General features: G+C 45.6%; 2 protein-coding genes across 2 annotated transcripts in view; one reads left to right on the forward strand and one right to left on the reverse strand.

Moving 5' to 3' along the window:
• Positions 1-14,027: 14,027 nt before the first annotated feature.
• GPX3 (glutathione peroxidase 3) lies at positions 14,028-24,558 on the forward strand. Its single transcript, XM_080996043.1, has 5 exons — positions 14,028-14,240; positions 19,318-19,471; positions 20,399-20,516; positions 21,174-21,273; positions 22,412-24,558. The coding sequence occupies exons 1-5, from the start codon at positions 14,154-14,156 to the stop codon at positions 22,625-22,627; spliced, it is 675 nt and encodes a 224-aa protein (XP_080852169.1). The 5' UTR covers positions 14,028-14,153; the 3' UTR covers positions 22,628-24,558.
• Positions 17,264-24,956, reverse strand: part of TNIP1 (TNFAIP3 interacting protein 1) — a 61,593-nt gene continuing 53,900 nt past the window's right edge. Inside the window, exon 19 of the transcript XR_013983145.1 lies at positions 17,264-17,873. The gene's annotated coding sequence lies outside the window, so the exon portion shown is untranslated. The remainder of the gene's footprint in view (positions 17,874-24,956) is intronic.

Genomic DNA, 24,956 nt, shown 5'->3' on the forward strand with positions numbered 1-24,956 from the left:
CATTCTTTCAGCCAGCAAAAAGCTGCTGATTCATAATAAAGTCTAAGGTCTGGCAGGGCAAATCCACCTCTTTCCTTTGCATCCGTTAGTATTTTAAATTTTATTCTAGGCTTCTTGCCCTGCCAGACAAATCTAGAAATGTCTCTCTGCCACTTCTTGAAGCAATCCATTTTATCCAAAATTTGCAATGTTTGAAACAGAAACAACATTCTAGGCAATACATTCATTTTTATCGCAGCAATACGGCCTAGCAGTGAAAGCTTCAAATTTGACCAGATTTCTAAATCTTTTTTCACTTCAGTCCAGCATTTTTCATAATTGTCTTTAAATAGATTCCCATTTTTAGCTGTCATGTTAATCCCCAGGTATTTCACTTTCTTAACCACTGTTAAACCTGTCTCATTCTGAAACCTCTCTCTCTCAATCTCTGTTAAATTTTTCTCTAAGACCTTTGTTTTTAATTTATTTAGTTTAAATCCTGCAACCTGACCAAATTCTTGAATCAGTTCCAAAACTCTTTTGGTACTAGATTCTGGCTCCTGTAATGTCAATACTAAGTCATCTGCAAATGCTCTCAATTTGTACTGTTTAGCTCTGACTTCAAAGGTGTCATGGGCTTTGAAGACACTCAAACTCAGGACGCAAGGGAGAAATGTGCTAAGAGGAAGGCACGCTTGGCAAATCCGCACCATGATCAATTCCCCCCCAGAAACCAATGTCCCCACTGTGGAAGGATGTGTGGATCCAGAATTGGCCTCCACAGTTTCTTATGGACTCACTTTAAAAACCGTGTTTATGGAAGACAATCTTACTTGGCCACGAGTGTTTGTCAAAGAAGAGGAAGAAGACAGACAGACAGACAGACAGACAGACAGATAGACATATTTATTAGGAGAAATTGGCACTAAAATGCTGATGAATTTTCATGGTTCTTTTTTTAAAAAAACCTGCAGTTTTCTGCAGAAATGTGAGGAACTGAATATAAGATTGGAAAAATAAGAAACTGAGAGGACAGAAATTGGCATATCCATCCAGCCCTAGCTGAAGTAAACTCTAGGTTTTGCTGGCAGTTAGTTATAGGCAGAAGGATCTTACTCATTCTCTCCCATGTGAAATGGCTGGTGCGTCTGGGATTTTCCCTCCTGTCTTTGCTTGTGCTAAGAGGTCGGCTTGATTTCATATGTTCTGCTAAGTAATACACAGCCAATGCCTCAAGGTCTATTTGTTCGTGTCTTTTCCCCCCTGCTTTTGAGAGACAGTACTTTATGCAATATGGGCTGAACTCTTTGAACTGGGTATTTCTGCCCTGGTGCCAAAAATCACACTAGATGCTCTTTCTGTCCCTAGTAGCACCCTAAAAATTTATGGAGGACAAGGCTGTCAGTGGCTTCTAGCACCAGCTGTTGGGAATAACAAGGGGGGAGAGTATGCTTTGCTTGTGGGCTTCCCATAGGCCTTTGGAGAATGGATTTTGAACTAGATAGGGGCTTGGTCTGGTCCAGCAGGGCTTTTTTATGTTCATAAAATTCTTTGACTCCAGTTCTCCTCACTTGGAGAGTAGCTTTTGCTCTCAGTGAAAAATGGTATATATTGCCCGTTGCTTTCAATAACAAAAGCATCAAAAGAAAATTGAATATGATGGAATGCAGTGTTTGTGCAACTGCACAATCTCTTTATTGGCACTATTAAACTTAATTTTTAAAGTCAAGAGGATAAAATCCAACTTCTGCCATTGGCCACTGGCCCTGAAGGGGTGTTGGTGGTCAGTCTATTGTTGAAGGCAGAAGAGGAGCAGTTTTGGGGACGTCTGAGAGGGCGGAGGATCTTGAATGCTGTTTTTCCCCTCTGTATTAACCCCGCTGACATATTTAAATAAATAAATGAAGGGGTTTTTACCTAAGTTTATTTGCTTGCAAAATTCCCCACGCTACCTTGCAAAATGGGACAGTCCCTTTTATATTAGCAACCTTCCTCCCCCCCCCCCCTCTGGATTGCATTCTGGTTTATCATTAAACAGTTCAGAATCTGCTTTGTCATCTCTTCCCCACATGACTCGAAAAATGTTTCCTGTAAACGGTCTTCATCTACTCTCTGTGTATAGACAGTTTGGCTGATCGGGTGTTTGTCATCGAGGCTGGTCACTGATCTTTTCTCCGCCAGCGTCAGGAAATTCAGCAACCGAGACAACATAGATTTGTTAGGATTTGGGAATGACGAGTTGATGTCATCAAAACCTGGCCAACCTCTGCCTGAAAGAGAAAACTCCCTGAAATGTACAAAGTTTACACAGATAGCTGATGTGTACAATGTGCTGTGTTATAAAACCAGTCTGTACAATGCTGCTTGCTTCACCATTTTGGGAAAGTTTGGGTGTTTCCTGTTCCCTTAGAGTGCTCAGCCATTCTGCCTCCAGCACTTTAGCCAAAAATAAGTGCAATTTTGGAGTTCTACTACTTGAAGTAAAGAATATTCTTTACTTGGTTCTATGGGACTGTAAAAATCTGGAGTGAAAAAGCATAGTCGTGTCTGACTCTTCGTGACCCCATGGACCAGAGCACGCCAGGCACTCCTGTCTTCCACTGCCTCCCGCAGTTTGGTCAGACTCATGTTAGTCGCTTCGAGAACACTATCCAACCATCTCGTCCTCTGTCGTCCCCTTCTCCTTGTGCCCTCAATCTTTCCCAACATCAGGGTCTTTTCCAGGGAGTCTTCTCTTCTCATGAGGTGGCCAAAGCACTGGAGCCTCAGCTTCAAATAGCTTTACAGTGGTACCTCGGGTTAAGTACTTAATTCGTTCTGGAGGTCTGTTCTTAACCTGAAATTGTTCTTAACCTGAAGCACCACTTTAGCTAATGGGGCCTCCTGCTGCCGCCGCACCGCCAGAGCATGATTTCTGTTCTCATCCTGAAGCAAAGTTCTTAACCTGAAGCACTATTTCTGGGTTAGCGGAGTCTGTAACCTGAAGCGTATGTAACCTGAAGCGTATGTAACCCGAGGTACAGTGGTGCCCCGCAAGATGAATGCCTCGCAAGACGAAAAACCCGCAAGATGAAAGGGTTTTCCGTTTTTCGATGCGCTTCGCAAGACGAATTTCCCTATGGGCTTGCTTCGCAAAACGAAAAAGTCTTGCGAGTCTTGTGATTTTTTTCGCTCCCCCCCCTTTTTCTAAGCCGCTAAGCCGCTAATAGCCTTTTAGCCGCGAAGCCTTTAATAGCCGCTAAACCACTAATAGCGCTAATCCGCTAATAGGGTTGCTTCGCTAGACGAAGAGACTCGCGGAACGGATTAATTTCGTCTTGCGAGGCACCACTGTACCACTGTACTGTAAATAGTTAGTAATACGTTATTAAAATGAGACACCAGAGGGCGATGCAGAGCTCTCCCCATCAAATAAGTGGGTAGACATTGTAGAAAAGGAAATGTTACGAACAAGAAACCAAATGCCTTGACATTTTAGAACAATATCAAAAAATATCGTTCCAAGAACTCTTAAAGAGTGAGTGCAGATCCTGCCAAAGACTCAAGATGAACTACTGTGCTCTGCAGGCTCAGGCCGCGGAGACTCCAGAGCAGCCCCATCTCTTTCTAGCAAAAAGAAGAACTGTGGCTCAGTGGCAGAGCATCTGTTTTGCCCAGCATCTCCAGGTAGGGATGGGAGAGACCCTGCTCTGAAATTGTGGAGAGGTGCTGCCAGTTGGTGTAGACAGTTCTGAGCAAGATGAACTGGTGTCTTGGCTTGGTATAAGGTAAGCATTCTACGTTACTCTGTCTTCCAGACTTCCACAGTACTGATAGGAATTGAACTTTTTTCATAAATATATATATATATTCCTGTACAGAAGCTGACCGGGCTGACCACTGATCAGCCCTCCATTGCACCTGAAGGCAGCAGGCTAGTTGTGCCATACCCTCCAACATTTCTCTGATGAAAATAGGGACGTCCTATTCCATAGTATGTTTTTATATAACATAATAGAACATTAAACATTAAAAACCTTCCCTATACAGGGCTGTCTCCAGATGTTGTATAAAGGTTGTATAGTTACTAATCTACTTGGCTGAGGGGTTGAATAACTCCGTACCCTCCAATGAAAATAGGGGTGTCTTACCACACCCTCCAGCATTTCTCCAATGAAAATAGGGATGTTCTAAGGAAAAGCGAGACATTCCGGGATAAAATCAGAAACTGGAACAGCTTCTGTAAATCCGTCCCTGGAAAATAGGGACAGCTACACAGCTGCAAATAAAACATTTTAAATGTGTTGTAAAGTGCAAATGCGACACTAGATGGTGATAGTGAGCTATGCCAAATTCAATGTATTTTTTCAAAAAAATAAAATAAAATTCAAAATTCATTTTCACAGTGTGTTTTTTTTTATATGGGTGCAAATTCCACCTTGGAGGGTCTGCATGACTGGCAGTGTGACCGACACAGCTCTGATATCAAACAGAGGAGAATGGGCAGGAAGCTTCAGAGCAATAGCCAGGGGATCTCCCACCACAGCCCTCAGTATCTGCCACCTGAGGCGATTGCCTCACTGTGTCTAGTGGCAGGGCAAGCCCTCCTGCCAGCAAAGCACACCTCCTATAATCCTTCTTTCTTAACAGGAGTTATTGGGGAAGAAAAGGTTATAGGAACAAGCCCACTTATAAAATAGAGCTTACTACTGCCAGCATATATGGTAGCTGCCAAGAACACAGCTAGGATCTTATACCAGGTGCTGTTCAGAAGATTAAACTCTCCTTTGAGAGATTACATATTCTGGGATGCCAGCTTGCTTTTGTTATCACAACAGTTCACCTAGCAAAGCCACTCAGAGCCTGGTTCGTCACGCACATCACACAACAGTACAGCATTATCACATTTTTATCTGAGTAACTTAAAACTTGCTGGAAGTTAATGCAAATGGAGTTTTCTGTTTCACACTAAATGATTGTGTGGACTAACTTGTCTTACTTGTCTATAATCCTTGTCTATAATATGGAGAGAACATGATAGTGCTAATTGCACTGTGTGCTTTGGCACAAAACCCATAATTGAAAGGCAAATGCTGGAGAAAGGCCTTTTATGTTACCTTTTTAAAAGGGCACATCCATAGCTTTAGAATGGATGTATGACTCTTACAAACCTAACTGCAGGATCCAGTACGTTTTGCAGGTTACGTTCATCGTGTTGCTAACTTTTCCAGAAGTGAAGATATTTACCAACCCTGCAGATATCAATTCTCATTTCTGCTTACATGTTTGCTTACATGTTTGCATATCTGAAATCTGTAAAGTTCTCTGCACATTTCATTTGTCCTTGCTCTCAACATTGCTGGTAAAAACAGTGGGGTGGGGTGGGGGGTTACTTTTTTGCTGCTTTTAACTGAAATGTTAACTACATATTTTAAATTTGTTCTTCGCCTATTGTCTACCCATCGCAACTCTCTGCCTTCGAATAGATTGTGCCTTCAGATAACTAAAGATTTGTTCCTAGAGTTTTATTCCAGAACCCCAGAAAATGGGATTTTTATTGGATTTAGTGGAATTTAGCCAGGCTCACTGGTTGCTTAGAATGAAAATTCAGATTAATGTGTTTGTCTTTGCATGCAAAGTGGATCAGGGAGTGGGGCTTGCTAGCTGATAAAAAGAGAGATAACTAGAATAAATCTCTTCGCTGTTTTTGATACTAATCTCCTGATGCGCATAGAACAACAACCTAGATAGTAGTGTGTTTCATCAAAACAGGACATCAGTTTAATCTCCCTCACTACGCAACCAGAGAAAGATTAGTTCAAATGGGAAAGGAGGAACAGCCTTCCTTCTTAATTCCCTACAAAGCCTTGACCAGGCTCCAGATTAACATCCCTCTCACAAAGCATCCTTCTGTTCCTTCCTATTTCACATTACTGCAAAGACAGATCTACACGCCTTCTTCTTCCTTCACAAATGTTTGTCAACTTCCAAGAAGACTGAAAGCAAGACTTCCAAATATGTCCTGAGCATCCAAAGCCCTTGGCTATGGTGCAACTATTCTTGAGTTATCTGGAATCACATCCGATCTATTTCTGGGTGGCTTTTGTTGTTGTTGAGTGTGGTTGTAGTGGTGACCAAATCCTTCATATTCCTTAACTTATGAGATATTCCATATTAAGGTTAAAAAAAAGGTAAAGGACCCCAGGACGGTTAAGTCCAATCAAAGGCGACTATGGGGCTGTGGCGCTTTTCTCGCTTTGAGGCCGAGGGAGCTGGCGTTTGTTCACAGACAGCTTTCCGGGTCATGTGGCCAGCATGACTAAATTGCTTCTGGCACAATGGGACACCGTGACGGAAACCAGAGTGCATGGCAATGCCGTTTACCTTCCCGCTGCAGCGGTACCTATTTATCTACTTACATTGTTGTGCTTTCGAACTGCTAGGTTGGCAGGAGCTGGGACAGAGCAACGGGAGCTTACTCCATCGCAGGGATTCGAACCGCCGACCTTCTGATCGACAAGCCCAAGAGGCTCAGTGGGTTAGACCACAGCGCCACCTGCATCCCTACGAGGGCCTGTTCACCCATATGAACCCCCTGTGTTGAAGGAACAGCTTTCCATGCCAATGGAACTGTCACGACAGTTCTTCACAAGACAAGAGAATAATTGAATAAAACTGGGAAACAATGTATATACAAAGAGTATATACACCCACATGCACGACTGGCCGACGAAACAGACTTCTAATTTGTTTCTGATGAACATTTCTCACATTTCTCACAAAGCAGCCAGTCCTCAGGGGAAAGCAGCAGTGATTAAATACTACTGAAAAATGGAGAGTGATCTTTTTCATCAACTGAGCACGGAGAAGCCCTAGTAATCTAAGCTGCTATGCTGTATTATGTATATGTCTAATTGGATATAAGCAGCCCCTCCCTCCCTCTCTGCCTAAGCCTTGCCCAAAATTGGAAAATGCTGATCACTTCTCCCTAGGAGACCCTTTCCACAAGGGTCAACATTGATGCCGAAATCCAGCATCGCCTGAGCTCTGCAAGTACGGCTTTCTCCTGATTGAAGTGCAGAGTGTTTGAGGACCGGGACATTCGCAGGGAAACCAAAATGCTTGTTTACAAAGCTATTGAACTACCAACCTTACTACATATGCTTGTGAAACATGGACCACTTATAAACGCCATCTCCAACTTCTCGAAAGGTTCCATCAACGGTGTCTCCAAAAAATCTTACACATCACATAGGAAGACAGGCAAACTAATATCAGTGTACTGGATGAAGCAAAGATCACCAGTGTTGAAGCAAAACAAAAGAGGTTTAAAGACTGTCTCAAGGCAAATCTTTAAAAATGTAGTATAAACACCGACAACTGGGAAACACTGGCCTGCAAGCGCTCCAGTTGGAGAACAGCATTTACCAAAGGTGTCATGGACTTGGAAGACACTCGAACTCAGAACGCAAGGGAGAAACATGTTAAGAGGAAGGCACGCTTGGCAAATCCACACTGTGATCAACTCCCGCCCGGGAACCAATGTCCCCACTGTGGAAGGATGTGTGGATCCAGAATTGGCCTCCACAGTCACTTACAGACTCATTGTTAAAACCATGTTTATGGAAGACAACTTTATTCGGCTATGAGTGATTGTCAAAGGAGATTATTTATATGTCTAATTGGATATAAGCAGCCCCTCCATCGCTGCCTAAGCCTTGCCTAAAAATGCTCAGGTTGCCATATATATATATCAAGACGTTCTGCCCCTCTGAATGGCTGCTGCCTCTCTGCCAGTGATAGCTGGTGCCTGCCCATTAAAACTGGTATAGTGGAAGGCAGGGAGGCCAACACTATAGGTAGAGCCAGAGCCAAGGTCAGTCAGAGACCCCATCTACACGATAAATTTAAAACACTAGCATACCCAGTGCTTTTTTCTGATGTCCACCATGGAGACATTAATTTTGCTGTTATTGCTATTTTTTTTGTATCTTTATATTTAGATCTCATTATGACTTATGTGGGGGTGGTTTAATTTTGTCATGTACCGTATGTTCTGGTGCATTTTTTATTTCTTGCTTAGGCCTGCTTTTGCTATACTTTTGAAATTACACAAATCCTTTCCTGCTGTACGCCGCCTCGTGTGGGGTTTTAAGTGTGGAAAGATTTCGCAAAACTCCTTCCTGCGGGTAGAAGCAACAAGGTCTCTTCCTGAGGACATTCTGGCCAGGCTGATCCCAGCTCTGCGCTGCTCCTGCCGACCTTCCCCAAAAGGGCACTATGATGTCTTCCCATGCCCTTTGAACCTGCCCTTGAGTCTGGGAGGAGCATCTCAGGCCTTTTCAAGAGGAGCAGAATCTGGGGCAGGAAACAGGGACAAAGGGTTCAGCCACTTGGCAACATCCAAATCACCCTCTCTGCCTCTTTCCAGCACATGAAGTTGCCTTCTGTTGCTCTGCGTTCGGCTTCCTGGGGTTTGGGAAGGAGGCGCTAAACTCTGACAGGATCCTGCAACACTCCTGCCTCTCCTGCCTCCTCTCCTAAGTCAGGAAGTGCTTGCCTGGCTTAGGAATGACTTCCCTTCTTCTCTTTCCATGGTTCATTTTGCATATCATAAATCCCTGCATATTTTACATAAACTAAACCATTCAGTATTCCATTATTACATCCATCAAAACTTATTTACACTGTTGAATTTCTCTTAATGCTGCCAACTTTTTCAAGTGTACACAATTTCCCCCCAGTCTTCTCTAAACGTATGTTCTTCATCTTATTCTGTATGTTAAGTCTGCAAGTGGTGCATATTCTCTCAGCTTAAGTAGCCATTCTTCTTTAGTTGGGACCTTGGTTTCATTTTTGGACAAACAAAACACGGGCCGCAGTAGTTGCATACATAAATAACCTTTCTCCACACCTGAGAATTTCCATCTGAATTATCCCCAACAAAAAGGACTCTGGTTTTTTGGGGGGAGGGGGAGTACTTTTAAACATTTTTTTCAATTCATTCTGGATTATTTCCTAATACTCTTTTACCCTTTTATAGGCCCACCACATATGAAAAAACATTCTCTCAACCTCATTACATCTCCTGCACTTATCTGATTCAGTTTTAAACATCTTAGCAAGCCTAGGTAAAGGTAAAGGTACCCCTGCCCGTATGGGCCAGTCGTGTCCGACTCTAGGGTTGTGCGCCCATCTCACTTAAGAGGCCGGGGGCCAGCGCTGTCCGGAGACACTTCCGGGTCACGTGGCCAGCGTGACGAAGCTGCTCTGGCGAACCAGCACCAGCGCAGCACACGGAAACGCCGTTTACCTTCCCGCTATAAAGCGGTACCTATTTATCTACTTGCACTTAAGGGTGCTTTCGAACTGCTAGGTGGGCAGGAGCTGGGACCAAAAGACGGGAGCTCACCCCGCCGCGGGGATTCAAACCGCCGACCATGCGATCGGCAAGTCCTAGGCGCTGAGGTTTTACCCACAGCGCCACCCGCGTCTTAGCAAGCCTACTTGGAGTTAATTACCATTTGTAAATCATTTTCAGGTAGTTCTCCTTCAAATAATAACATGCTGTAAATTTCATATTGCTTTTCCAAAGTTTTCCCCCAGAGATTAAAATCTATATTATGTCCTATATCTATTGCCCTGTGTGTCATAGAAGCTTCGACAAGCTCATCTTTGTTTTCCAATCTATAACAGATTGTACATTTTAGATAAAAGTTTTTCTTTATTTTGTAGAAATTCTTTTTCAAATTGAGAACTTTGGTCCGAAGTACCATTTTTCCTGTCTATTTTAAACATTGCATGTAACTGATCATATTGTACCCAGTCCATAACATGGCTCCTTACACTTTCCATTGATTTCAGTTTAGGTTCCCCCTCTGTAAAGTGCAGCAATTCCCTGTTAGTTGCCCACTGTCTATCCATATTGATTCTCTTAATTATAATAGCCATAAAGGAAATAGCCATAAAGGTGTTTTCCATTCCAGCAGATTTTTATATTTCTCCCCTGTTCTGTAATTTTTAAACTTCATTGGCTCTCAGTTGACATTTTTCACGTTACCTAACTAGAAGAACTACTAAAATAAAATATATATCTTGAGAAGATGGTTTTCTCAAGAGAAAATTTTGATTTCAGTAGTTCAGCTCCAGCATATGCTTATCTTTTTGTAATAGCCAAGGTGATTGCTTGAGAAACCTCAATTAAAAACTGAAATTCTTGAGATGAAGATGACTCAAAGACAAAGCAGGGAGTGGGTGAAGTCTCATAAATAGGCAGGCTGTTTGACCTGAAAATCATTAATCAATTAGCCGAAAAGATTTGGCAGGACTACAGTAGGATTAAACTATGAACCCTTTGAAAGGTGCACTTTGTTCCTGAAATGCTATCTGGTTCCACAGTGCCTGTGTCACTGATTTAGAAAACATCCACGTAGAGAGCAGGGGAGGCTAACCCTTTCCTGCAAATGGGGCCCTGCCCTGACCACCTCAGTCTGCCCCCAGCAAGCCCCATCTGCCTGACTTTTTATTTACAACCAGTTCAGGGGGTGGTACGGCCAATCAGGTTCTTCCTCCTCCTCCTTAGTCTTAGTGTTACTTGCAAAGGACTCAGCGGGGGGTGGGGGTGGGGGATGGGGAAGATGGAGATAAATCTAGAATTAGGCCCCATTTGCCTAAATGAGTTTTGCAAGTCTTCAAATTCATTGAGGCTCTGCACAACATGGTTATATTTCACATATATATTTCAGCATTGCTCACAGCATCTACAAGGTGGGTCTCTGCAAACATTGTGGACCAATTCTTGCTTCACCATTTGATCTATGTATATGCTATCACTGTTAGTTGACTTCAATTGGGTATGAAAACCTGAAGAGCATTTGAATCGCTGCTCAGAACTCCACCAAACTAAGGCATGATTGCCTTCCTTGAAAAACACACCCTGAAGTGTCTTGGTAGTTTCCACAAAAGGTGGAAAGAAATATATGATATGCCTGTTGAAAATTGGAATAAAAAGGATCACTGTTAACTAGCTGTGATCAGTGGCAATCTGTAATGAATTAATATGAAATTTTGGCATACAGTGGTACCTCAGGTTACATACGCTTCAGGTTACATACGCTTCAGGTTACAGACTCCACTAATCAAGAAATAGTACCTCGGGTTAAGAAATTTGCTTCAGGATAAGAACAGAAATCGTGCTCCAGTGGCGTGGCAGCAGCGGGAGGCCCCATTAACTATAGTGGTGCTTCAGGTTAAGAACAGTCTCAGGTTAAGAATGGACCTCCAGAACGAATTAAGTTCTTAACCCAAGGTACCACTGTATTTGGAAACTTGAAAAATTCTTATGGAGACCACACACACACCACCACTTGGCACACCATGGAACACATTCATACCCTCCAGCATCCAGATGAGGCAAATCAGGTTGCTAGTCGTTTTGGTCCCAAGCTCTTGAAAGAGCCAGCTGACTTGTACCAGAAATTGAGACCAAAAAACGGGCTCCTTTTTGTCCTGATTTCTGGCACAAGCCAGCTGACTCAAGCCAGAGTGCTGGACCAAAAAACAGGACATTCTGGGATCCAATCAGAACCCGGAATGGCTTCTGTAATTCCAGGATGTCTCGCTTAAATCAGGACAGTTGAGCGCTATGTACATTATGCAATTGTATGCAGGATTTAAGATGCACACATGACGTCCCAAGTTCACCAGCGCTATCAAAGTTGGCAAGCTCAGAATTGCCCCCCCCCATTCAAGAGAACAAAGCATCCAATGTGGAATTGTGTATCTCCCTCTCAGTCACCAGACTACCATCACCAGTTTCTCCTTCCATTCTACTAAAAATGCACCACCACAACCCATGGAAACACTTGACAACACCTTAAGTCACGAGGAAAGGGGTCTGGAAAGAGACACTCCTTTATGTATTTGGATGCCAAGCTTGTGTTCAGGGCTTTAAAAGTTAAGCCCCAACACAGCAAACTTATAACCTTTTGATATGATATTCTCTTATCAAAAGCTACTGGTTGAGTTGCCCCACCAAATTACACTTTGCTGAAATCTAGTCCATCTGCTGTGTCCATTTACTCTGCGATCCACCTCTCTTCCACTGATCCACAGGCCAAGGCAGTACAGTGGTACCTCGGGTTACATACACTTCAGGTTACATACTCCGCTAACCCAGAAATAGTGCTTCAGGGTAAGAACTTTGCTTCAGGATGAGAACAGAAATTGTGCTCTGGTGGCACAACAGCAGCGGGAGGCCCCATTAGCTAAAGTGGTGCTTCAGGTTAAGAACAGAGAACAAAGAAACACACCATACTGATCAGTGCTTTCCTTCTTAGAAAAATGTTTAGGGGTACTCTCATTTTCCTACTCATATTGAAATACTGCCCCTCAATGAGGCCAAACTTAGATTCACAAAATGTTTAGGAGTATGCGTCCCCCCTGCGTCTCCCCGCCCCCAGAAAAAAAGCACTGATATTGATAATATGCCACCACAGGTTAAGGTCTCGCTTTTCCTGTGCAGTGTGTGTGTGTGTGTGTGTGTGTGTGAGAGAGAGAGAGAGAGAGAGAGAGAGAGAGAGAAATAGCAGGCTGCCATTTCTTCCCAAAAGCCTAGTAAATGCTAAGTAGGCTTTGAGAAGGAGCCCTCATGCCTCCTTCCTAATGCTGCTGTCACCCCAGGAGTTGCTTTCGCAGCCCCCATCTGCTGGCCAGGAGAAATTGGGGCACCCCAGAATCAAGACAGAAGCTGTGACTGCTTTAGACATTATTCTGGGGTTGCCCCAGCCCTATAGGGACTGCTAGAAGGTAAGCCATTCACATTGCTTAAGGTACAGGTTGACTCAGTAGAACAGTGTGCCTTCAACCAGCTTATGTTGCTGGGTGGCCCAACTACTATGTAATCCGAACATATTAATTATTTGAACAGGGATATCTTGGCTGCAGCAATCTGAGCTGGATTTTCAAGACTGGACTATTATGTCAAGCTTCATTTAGTGTGGAACTTGGCTGCCCAGCTGGTGGCAGGACCGAGGTGAAAAGATCATATCACACCAATTCTATTCCAGTAACATTGGCTGCCTGCACGCTCCCAAGCCCAAGTTCCTATACTCTCTGCTCAGTCTTTTAGACTGACGTGTCAGCTGTAGAGACTGCTTTCAATTCATAGAGTCATAGAATTGCAGAGTTGGAAGGGACCCTGAAGATCATCGAGTCCAGCCCCCTGCAATGCAGGAATATGCAGCTGTCCCATACGGGGATCGAACCTGCAACCTTGGCATTATCAGCACCAAGCTCTAACCAACTGAGCTTTACCAAGATTGCAAGGCCTTTTCCATCATGTTCCAGTCCCACCTCAGGCTGCTTCTAGGCAAATGGGCACAACTGCCCTGTCTTCTTCCAAGAAATGTTGCTTTCACATCTCACACTTTTAAGTTATTTAAGATAGTCATCCACGGGCTTTTCTATTTGGTAACCTTTGCAAGGAGCTCACAGCGATCCACAAAATCTATTCATTCATCTTCATTCATACCATTTTGAATCAATCATATTGCACATAGCAACATTAGGAAGAGAACAGTGTACAAAATCTTCAAAATCATTAGATGAATTATGAGCAGGGAGGTCAGCCAGAATGAAATTAAATGCAGAAAAGAACATACAGAGATATTAACTGGCCTGTGCATACCTACTCATAAGTAAATTCTACTGAGTTCAAGGCTACTTCCAGATAAGTGGATATAGAATTTTAGCCTAAGAGCTTTATTTATGTGCATCCCAAATCATCCCGGGAGCTGCGGTTTGTGTGTCACAGAGCTACAATTCCCAGCAGATAACAGGGGACATGTTATATTCTTGAATCTTCTCTCTAGTCCAAATTCTGGTCACGGACATTCTCTCTAAGATGGATTTTACGTGAGCTCATCCCTAAGACAGCACATGGCACACCAATCTGCGAGGAATTCTCGAGTGCAGAGCCTACACGGTTAATATTTGCAGGAGCAGCCCACAAGTCCTTGCTGTTCCAGGATTGGCCAGAAGCGTTCTGCTTCACCCTATTTATCGCAGCATTTTTGCTGGAAGGTGCTAACGTGTTTGAGTGGCGGAGACAGAGAGACACCTGCGGCAAGCAGTAGCCCTCTGGGGAGGCAAAGGGAGGGTGCTTACCCCCCCTTGTCCCCGTGGCTGCCACAACCATGAGGGGCAGACATAAGGACACGTGGATTTTGCCCTTGCTCTTAGCTGGCTTAATTCAGCCAAATCTGGGACAGGAACAACAGAAGGTAAGATATTGCAGTACCATTCAGTGGGTGCTCAGACAGGAAGATAACCTGGGATCTGACAGCTCTTGTATCCTGGTTTGAAACCAGGCAGTATCGGACAGCAGGGTTTGGTGAGGACAAGCAACAGCTGCCTAGTGATTTATATAACATAATGCTCTCTGCACCATCAAGCACCCCTTATGAATCTGCAGCCAGTGGGAACCAACCTGATCTGGCCTGCGTAGGGACCAGAGATTCCATACCACAAAATTATGAGCAGAATGGCAGATCCCAGTTTATATTCAACTCCTCTCCCACAATGCCTTTGAAACTGTGTCTCTAGATCAAGGTATGTATTTGAGCCTATATTGTTGTGGGCATTGTCAGAGGACAAAGGGAGTGCTTCTTTTAGCTGTGTAAACTCGCTGCTTCTTATCAAGTGGTGAAAGGAATGGAGCGCATTTTATGATCAGCCTGTCCCTGCGCTGTCCCCCTTCTTCCCAGGCATGGGAGCTGGCAGGCTGTTTCTCTGTCTTGCTCAGCTAGTTTCTGAACAGAAATTTCACGTTTTCCAGGATGATTATATCAGTGTGATCTTGTGAATTTTGACCTGGATGCTGCTGGGCAAGCGCTTTACACGATAAGACACCTCCACGGAGGCTGATCCTATCAGCGACTACTAGTTACGACGGCTATATCTGATGTCCAGTATCAGAGGCAGCATGCGTCTGAATGCCAGTTGCTGAGGGACATGAACAGGAGAGGGCTATGGAGGTTCACGTTCCGATTGTGGCATTCCCAAAGGCAGCAGGCTGCCCACCACGAAAACAGAATGCTGGACTAGATGCAGTGGCGTAGCGTGGGGGGTGCCAGGGGTGCCGGCCGCACCGGGCGCAACATTTGGGGGGGGCGCATTTGGCCGGCCCTCCTGGAGGAAGCAGGAACCCCACTGTCCTCGGACCTCCTCCGAAGGCTGGCGGTGGGGCGGAGAGACCTCCTCCCCGCGCCAGCCTTCGGAAGGCTGCTCCGAAGCCTGGCGGTGAGGCGGAGAGACCTTCTCCCCGCACCAGCCTTCGGAAGGCTGCTCCGAAGCCTGGCGGTGGGGCGGAGAGACCTCCTCCCGCCGCCAGGCTTCGGAAGGCTGCTCCGAAGGCTGGGGGCGGGAGGAGGGCTCTCCGCCCCACCGCCAGCCTTCGGAAGGCTGCTCCGAAGCCTGGCGGCGGGAGGAGGTTTCTCCGCCCCACCGCCAGCCTTCGGAAGGCTCCTCCGAAGCCTGGCGGTGGGGCGGAGAGACCTTCTCCCCGCGCCAGCCTTCGGATGGCTGCTCCGAAGCCTGGCGGTAGGGCGGAGAGACCTTCTCCCCGCGCCAGCCTTCGGAAGGATGCTCCGAAGCCTGGCGGTGGGGCGGAGAGACCTTCTCCCCGTGCCAGCCTTCGGAAGGCTGCTCCGAAGCCTGGAGGTGGGGCGGAGAGACCTTCTCCCCGCGCCAGCCTTCGGATGGCTGTCCTGAAGACTTGTGGTGGGAGCAGTGGCGTAGCGTGGGGGGTGCAGGGGGGCCTGCTGCACCTGGCGCAACATCTGGAGGGGGTGCGGAAGAGACTCGAGTGCTAAAATCCACGGGTTAGGGGGCGCAAATTACTTGCCTTGCCCCGGGTTAGGGGGCGCAAATTACTTGCCTTGCCCCGGGTGCTGAGAACCCACGCTACGCCACTGACTAGATGGGCCAGAGGAGCATAAACCTAGGGGCCTGCCTTATACTGAGTTCGACCACTGGTCCATCTAGTTCAGCATTGTCTACTCTGACTGGCAGCAGATCTCCAGAATTTCAAATGCGGTTGTGTGTGTGTATTCCCAACCTGGTCAGATGGGTGGGGTACAAATAATAAAATTATTTTATTCTACCTGGAGATGCCAGGGATTGAACCAGAGACCTTCTTCATGGTACAGCAGGTGTTCTGCCACAGAGCCATGGTCCTTTGTCCAATCCAGCAGGGTCCTTCTTACATCCTTAGGTTCTTGCCAGGAATGCTATAAATACCCATTTGTCTTATTGTGAACCTCAGAAGATCAACCTCACAGGATAGCTGCGATGATAAATGACACTATGGTTGCAAAGGACCCAATGTGAATCTCATCCCCCAACTCCTAACTGATATCTGAATCCCTCCTAGGGCAGGAGAGGAACCCGGAGATATAGTGCTGCAGGTCAGGTGGATCCTCTGTAGCACGGAACTTTAATCTCGAGCAGGGAAAGGGGGAGCTGCTGTCTAAAGCACGGGAGATGGATGCGACTCGTGCACCAATGTCATCAGTCCAAAGGACAAGGTTAGGCAAGATAGGATAGGTCCCATGTGACTTGTTTACTCCCAGGGCTATCTGCACAGGCAGATAGTGTGGCAGAGATGTGAGAAAAACCTCAGTGACATCTTATTATGAATAAGAAAGCCACATATAATCTGCCTAAAAAGGGGAAGCACAATAGCCACTTTGTTGCTGGTCCATTTAAAGCAGTTTCTGCTCATACCTGCACCGATGCACAAGACCAACTTGTATGGGTCACAGAAAGATGGAGGGGAAGCATTACCTAAGTGCAAAAACAAGTGGTGTGAAAATATTAAATCACCATTCCTAGCTCAGCTGGTAGAGCACGAGACTCTTAATCTCAGGGTTGTAGGTTCAAGCCCTGTAAGCAAAATATTCCAGCATTGCAGGGGGTTGGACTAGATGACCCTCGGGACCCCTTCCAACTCCATGATTATATGTTTCCATTTCTCTCCAGAACAGCAGCTGTGAGGCGGGGTGGGGAGACTTTGGCCCTCCAGATGTTGTTGCACTACATCTCCCATCAACCCCGGCCAGCGCGGCCAGTATCAAGGCCAATGGAAGTTGCAGTCCATCAGCAACTGCAGGGCCAAAGTTGCCTCATGCTTGCTGTACAAGATGCCCATTGGGGCCCATGCCAAGCATACTTGCTAGGAGACAGGCTGCATTGGATTCAGTGGGGCTTCCGGCAGAGCAAACACATTGGATGGTGCTGCAGAGGCACAAAGACATCGTCACTTTTATTATGGGAAGGAAAGAGAAGAGCTTCCAAACCTGTTGCTCCCAGTCACAAATACATCTAGCCTAGGTAGACTGTTCCTGTCCTGTTCCCGTTACAGCAATCTACTGTGCAGACTGATGGGATTTGCAATCCACAGCATTTGATGGAGAAACGGCTTGCCAAATGCTTCCATATACCCCTGCCCTCTCAAGGCTATCTTTAAAAGCCAAGGAAATGACAGTGCTTCTCCAAGCTTTTCATTCCTGTGGTCTGTATTTCAGCTGTTTACAACGGTTGAAATATTTGTCCATCTTTTGTGGGTTCGCTGGCCAATGCTATTTTTACCTTTGTACCTTCTACCGCTACTTAATAACTGGTCTCAGAAACTGACTCCTCTTGTTCTGTGTCTTCGTATTTTTTGTGTGATGTGCCTTTGGTTTGTTTAGAGCCAAAAGACGTACACAAGTGTTAATCCCCCTCCACAGTTAACATTCCCCTTCCTATCCCACGGCTGTAATCCAGGACTTGACTTGGAACAAAACTTCGAATGGGAACAAATCTGGGTTGGCCTGCAGTCAAGGGGACCCGTCTCTGTCATCCAGCACCTGTCCCTGCAAAGTGGAAAAGCAAAACAGCTTTAGCAGTGCTTGATCTGTGGCGTCTGATGCAAATAGATTTCCTCTCTCCTGCAGTGAACCAGAAGTTCAGAGGAAATGAAGCGTACCGATCAGAGCCTAGTAACCATGTGTTTCTAGGTGACCATCAAGAGATAAGTGGTGGGGGCAGTTCTTCAGTCACCAATTATAAACTGCTCTGACATAGGACATTGCTTTATATCGGTCCAGACCTGTATTGATTGGAGCAGGAGTGCCAGCTTGGGTGCCCAGAGCTGTGGCTGTCATGCAGTGTGCCTGGCCCTGGCACTGAAATTTGTGGGTGCCTGGCCCCTTCATGGGCACCCAGGGCCCCAGGAAGTTGGCATGTATGACTGGCAGCACAGCTCTCGAGAGTTTCAGCCCAGGATTTTACCCAGCCCTACTCAGAGATGCCAGGAAGTGAGCCCAGGACCTGCAAAACAGGTGTTCTACCACTAAACTTTAGCTCTTCCCTTCTTCACCACTGAGGATGGAATATATTTTCAGTGCCCAGCACCAGAAGGGTGTGCCCACCCTACTGTATTTATTTCATCTTTCATTATACACTTCCTCTAAATACATTCATAGGTTTGTCAACACCTCTGCTTGGAAGATGCTCCTGTGCCTTTTTGCCAGCTCTGAAGAAGGGGGAGTTCAGCAGGGATGGCTTCTCTTATCTCTACATCAGACACACTGGGCATTTGCACCCGAGCCATTGTGCATTCGCTGAGCTTGGGAAGGGGCAGACACAGGCAGACTCTCTTCCATGCACAGGGGAAATCTGGGCCAGCCCTGATGTTCCCGAGTCCCTGCAGACAGAGGTGCTGTTGTCAGCCCTGCAGTGTTTTGTATTGTAGAGCTAAGCTGGAAGTCACTGAAGAGCTCACTGCCACCCATTTAGACTGTGTGGGATGACTGGTTCTCATACTACTCTAGAGGTAGGGAATCTTTGGCCACTTCAGGCTGCATTCTCTTCTGGGCAATTTGCCAGAGGCCACATGCCAGAGGAGAGCAGGGCAAGAGCCCAAAGTGGGAGGGACAACCAATATAATCTTTGCACAGTAGGCTGCATTCTGCACATGCTCACACATCCCCCTCTAGCTAGGCAATCGAGAGTTGTTTTCAGAATTCTAGGGCACAGTTTAGCCAGGCAGAAACACTCCAGGATAAGGCGAAGCAAGACCAGTAGAGTCCCGAAGGCTAGGTAAAAAGACCTGCATGGAACATTTGGCCTGAGGTCCCCCTCCCCTGTTGTGGTCCGATCTCCTTCCATGGTATGGGCATCCGGGTACACTTGTGGAAATGTATATGAGCTGTCAAAGCAGCTCTTAGAAAAGCCCTGGTGCAGATCTGCATTCCAGAGTATCTTCTTTCACCTCCTTATCCTTCTTCAGGTAGAGTCTCTCTTGTTTCCCTCCAGGTGGACTGCTACAACACGAAAGCAGGAACAATCTACGACTATGGGGCTCTCACCATAAACGGTGATGAGTACATCCCTTTCCAGCAGTACTCGGGGAGGATGGTCCTCTTTGTCAATGTGGCCACCTACTGAGGACTCACAATGCAGTACCTTGGTAAGATTCTCAGCTAGGAAGAGAAGCCTAGCTAGCAGCACATGCCCTAGTGGTGGATACTTTCAATAAGAGGCACTAGACTTCCAGCAATGTCAGAAGCTGAGAGAGCCTGTCTCTTAAGCCCAGAAGCATGAAGACTAGCTAAGATTATTTGGTAGGGATGGAAATAATCTGTTCTGTGATACTTTCCTCTTTATTATTGTGTCACGTGCAGCAGATGAGATCTGGCCTAAGCACAGGTTCCGAGGCTCAACCCAGGCATATCTACACTTAGGCAGATTTGCCTTTCCCTTGGGAGATTCAGGACAGATAAATTACTCCTTCAGCGCATCATTAATTTATGCAGCAATTGCTACCAACCTGGATGCTTTAAAAGAGGATCGGGCAAATTCATGGAGGAGAAGGCTATCAGTAGCTACTAGTCATGATGGCGGTGTTCTGTCTTGATGGTCAGCAGTGATACTGCCTGCTGAATACTAGTTGCCAGAAGCATAAGGAGGGGAGAGTGTTATTGTGCATTGGTCCTGCTTTCTCAGTTCTATGGGTATCTGGTTGGCGACTGTGAGAACAGCATGGTGGACCAAATGGACCATTCTTGGAGGTTCATCTCCACAACGCAATGTTCAGAGATGCCACGCTGCCTCTTGTTGACTTTAGGATGGCTCCGTCACATAAGTATGCTTTGAGCCAAGTATTTTATTGAGCTAAGTCCTGCAGGTGACTTCTAGAGGGATAGCCAATAGTATTAATTCTTTTGGCACCTTAAATGGTAACCATTTTTATTGTGGCATAAGCTGTCACCATCAGAAGTGTGACCCTCAAATGGCAGGTATTTGGTGTAGCTGAAATTGCAGCGGAATGCAGGGACTGTGGCAATTCAATTAGAGTCTGAATTGGGATTTTGCTCTGTTGGTGATTATGTTGCAGAACTGAATGCACTACAGAATGAGCTGCGAAATCATGGACTGGTTGTCCTAGGTTTCCCATGCAATCAATTTGGAAAACAAGAACCTGGCACGAACGCAGAAATCCTTCCAGGACTGAGGTGAGTACACCTACTGCATGACTTGATGGTTATACCAGGTAACTCTACACTGCACAACTGGCTAATTTAGAAAGCCTCTTGTCTTTAATGCTTACAGTTGCTCACTATCTCCTTCTCCTGTGGCTCTACCATGTACCCCAGAGCAGACTCACATGCATGTACAGTGGTACCTCGGGTTACATACGCTTCAGGTTACAGACTCCGCTAACCCAGAAATAGTGCTTCAGGTTAAGAACTTTGCTTCAGGATGAGAACAGAAATCGTGCTCCGGCAGCGCGGCAGCTGCAGGAGGCCCCATTAGCTAAAGTGGTGCTTCAGGTTAAGAATAGTTTCAGGTTAAGAACGGACCTCCAGAACGAATTAAGTACTTAACCCGAGGTACCACTGTATTGCTAATTTTCACTTCTCTTCTCCTTCTGGCAAGAAGGTGGGGCAGGCAACACTCTTTGATCTCAAGGGAACTTACCTACACTTCCTTGGAAATAGTGATTGCGTGGGAGCAGGGAATGGAAAGGATATTTATGGCTGGGCAGCAGGGACTGTGCCTAATAGATTCTGAGCAGGGGCCAGGAGGCTGTCCTCTGAACAGAGTAGAAACTTTTCCTTGTTGTAGCCTCTCTGAAAAAGAGCTGGTTAAACTTGCTCCTTCTGTTCCAGATACGTCAGGCCTGGAGGAGGTTTTGTCCCAAATTTCCAGCTCTTTCAGAAAGGAGATGTGAATGGGGATAAAGAACAGAGAATCTACACCTTCTTGAAGGTTTGTATCGGCTCCTTTGAACCTCTACCACGTCTCATCCTGGCTCATTAAGGGAAATAGCTTGGAGCTAAGGATTCCGCAAACAGAACTCCGCTCCGATGATGCTCCCACTGACAGAAGGGGGGGGGCAATTTCTAATCAATTTATTCCTTTCCCCTTGTGCCCCCACTAAATCTTCTCCAACGGTTGACCACTGTGAGAACAAGGACACTGAATTGCCTTTGGCCTGATTCAGCAGGGTTCTTATAATCAGGACTGGGGTCTCCTATAAAAGAGCTTAAGAGATGGAGCAGGGGTCCATAAGGGGAAATCAGTGAGACGTGCCTCCCTTTCTCTCCCTCTTCTGCCAGTGTGGGTATCCAATGGACATAGGTCCCTCCCATAAATAGATCATGGCCCTCCCATTAATGGAAATGTAACTCGGGACCCAAGAAAGTAAGTTCTCTTTAAGCAAATGCCAGGGGTGAGGCTGCCAAGAAAATTACAAGTTTTTAGATAGGCAAGCACCTATGTGGAACGTGGCAGAGAGAAAAAAGCAGCTGGGAGGGGGAGAAATTTTAAGCAGAAAAGCAGCTGGTGAGGAGGGGTTAAGCGCCTTCTTCCCTCCTGAATGGTATTCATTTAAGAACAAAACAGGTTGCAGCATCATTATCCACTTGCGGATAGGGTAGTTTGGCCCTTTATTAGGCTCAAAAGTCACTGTCAGGAAGTACCGTATTTTTCGCTCTATAAGACGCACTAGACCACAAGACGCACCTAGTTTTTGGAGGAGGAAAACAAGAAAAAAATATTCTGAATCTCAGAAGCCAGAACAGCAAGAGGGATCGCTGCACAGTGAAAGCAGCAATCCCTCTTGCTCTTCTGGCTTCTGGGATAGCTGTGCAGCCTGCATTCGCTCCATAAGACGCACACACATTTCCCCTTACTTTTTAGGAGGGAAAAAGTGAGTCTTATAGAGCAAAAAATATAGTACATTTCAGACTCCTCTCTTCCTGTTCACAGTTGCCTACATCTCCCCTACACCACTACAGCAATGACGAAAAGCTTGTTTTTATACTTCTTAAAGCACCTTCTCTCAAATGGTCTCCATTTCTAACAACAGCAAAGTAAATAATGCTTTTCTTTCTCTCTCTGGTAGAACTCCTGCCCGCCTCCTTTAGAAAGCTTTGGTGACCCCAAGAAACTTTTTTGGGAACCGCTGAAGGTCCACGATATCAAGTGGAACTTTGAGAAGTTTTTGGTTGGTCCAGACGGGAAGCCTGTGATGAGGTGGGCACACAGGACCAACATTGGCACTGTGAAGAGCGACATCCTGAAATACATGAGAGAGCAGCAGAACCTGTCAATGGGCTAGAGGTCATGTAGATGTAGAGAAATAAGATGGGAGGGGTGGGGGTGGGGAGACCTGTTGCTTTATCCAGAACCAGACATTTAATCCTCAAATCACAGAAAAAGAAACTGAACTTCCTTTGACCAAAAGCAAAAGGTTAAGAAATAATGTTAAATATGTACTAGTTTATTCAAAATCAGACTGCAGCCCTTCCTCGACTGACCTATTTTTCCAAACACACTTTGGAAGAGAAAGTGGGCCTCAGCTTTCCAGTACCTCTCTAGGCTTCGCTCCTACCATGTTGTAAGTGGGATCTCTCCCTGCCATCACTCCAACTTTGAGCCCACCATAGCACATTGGTAGCATTGCAGGGAGGTTGACGAAGACAACCCTTGGGGTCCCTTCCAACTCTACAATTCTGTGATCAAAGCTGAGTACAGTGGTACCTTGGTTCTCAAACTTAATCCGTTCCGGAAGTCCGTTCCAAAGGCGCGCTTTCCCATAGAAAGTAATGCAAGATGCATTAATCTGTTCCAGACTTTTAAAAACAACCCCTAAAACAGCAATTTAATGTGAATTTTACTATCTAACGAGACCACTGATCCATAAAATGAAAGCAATAATCAATTACTGTACTATAAAATAAGTAAGACAGTCTTATAGGTGATAAAAATTAAAATTAATTTTTTTTTACCTGCACTCTGATGCTAGTCATTGTTTGGATGGGGGGCTTTTATCCATTTCCATAGTCACACAATCAATCAATCAATCAATCAATCAATCAATCCATAGCTGAACTGGGTTCCACACAGTCACAAACCAAATTAACCAAAAAAGCTTCAAAAACAAAAACGCAAAATAAATAGCAAAAACAAAGTGCCAAACTTAATCCATTCCAGAAGTCTGTTTGACTTCTGAAATGTTTGAAAAGAAAGGCTCTGCTTCTGATTGGTGCAGGAAACAATAGCCGACAGCCGCATCGGATGTTTGGCTTCCAAAAATTGTTCGAAAACCAGAACACTTACTTCCGGGTTTTCGGCGTTTGAGAACCAAGGCATTTAAGAACCAAGGTATCACTGTATATTACAACACACAAAGTAGTCTTTTGGTTTTGATACTACGACATTAAAAGCATGGGAGGGACCTCTTTCCCCACTCTTTGTTAACATATTTATATACAAATATATATTCAGCAGTCTTTAGCCATCAGGCTTTATAAGTCAAACCACACTCACTTCTATCTATAGAACTCAATTATGCCAATTTATGGTGGCATAAGCTTTCACAGACTAGTGCTTCCGCCAGGGCAGCCAACACGGTGCTCTCCAGCGCTTGTTGGGACTAAAACTTCCACCAGTCCCATCAGGCATGGCTAATGATCAAGAATGATAGGAGTCATATCCCAACAAGATCTAGAAAACATCATATTGGTTGCCTCTGGTTCACATCACTGTCAGGTCTTAGAGATCTTTATTTGCAACCCTTTGGTATAAGAACCCAACTCACACTGCTCCTGTTAGGGATGGGCAGATCTTTTGCTAACAGATGGGATCCCCATTTTGGATAGCTCTGGATAAAGCACAGCCCACCTCCCTTCCACAGCAAACTGAACAGACCCTCCCAGGCTGAGAGGTTATGCTGACTGAAGTTTCTCAAAGATGGCACTGCTTCCTCCGAGTGTGGATGACAGGAGAGAGGGATCTGGGGACAAGATGATGCATCAGTATGAAGGTTGGGTCTGAAAGCTCCCAAAGGGTGGACCTAGCCCAAGGCTGCGAAGGGACAGTGGAGCAGCTCTTCTAGTGCATTCGTGCTGCCCCACAACTCAACTTTGCAGAGATGCAGTCTTTCTGATCAGCCCCACGATCCTAGCCTCTTTTGCTTCCACACCCACCCAGTGTATGAAAAACTGCCTAATAATAATAATAATAATTAAAAAAACAGCAAGCACTCAATGCAACTTGTGAGAGACTCTCCTTTAAGCAAGGGTGCAGATCTGGTGGCAATACAAGATGTGTGTTCCTTGGAGAATTTGAATCCTCTAGCTAGGTTACAGTCTTAACAAAACGGGAGCTTGTCTATACAGCCACTAGCATTCTCACTAAGCCAAGGCCCTCCACATCCATCCCAGGCAGCACAGACAGTGCTCAGGGATTATGGAAACTGTGGTTCAGCAGCATTTGGAGGGCCACAGGTTAGGCACCCCAATTTATAGGGTGCCTTTAGAGGGTACGGAAGCCATTCACACAATGATCCTTTATGACAACTCTAAGCTGCGTCAGTATTCTTCCCATACACAGAGAGAGGCTTGCTTAAGGCAACCTAATGAGTTTGCTATTTAGGTGAAAATGGA

The sequence above is a fragment of the Podarcis pityusensis genome, assembly GCF_964106645.2.
Source record: "Podarcis pityusensis genome assembly, chromosome: 2".
NCBI classification, from domain to species: domain Eukaryota; kingdom Metazoa; phylum Chordata; class Lepidosauria; order Squamata; family Lacertidae; genus Podarcis; species Podarcis pityusensis.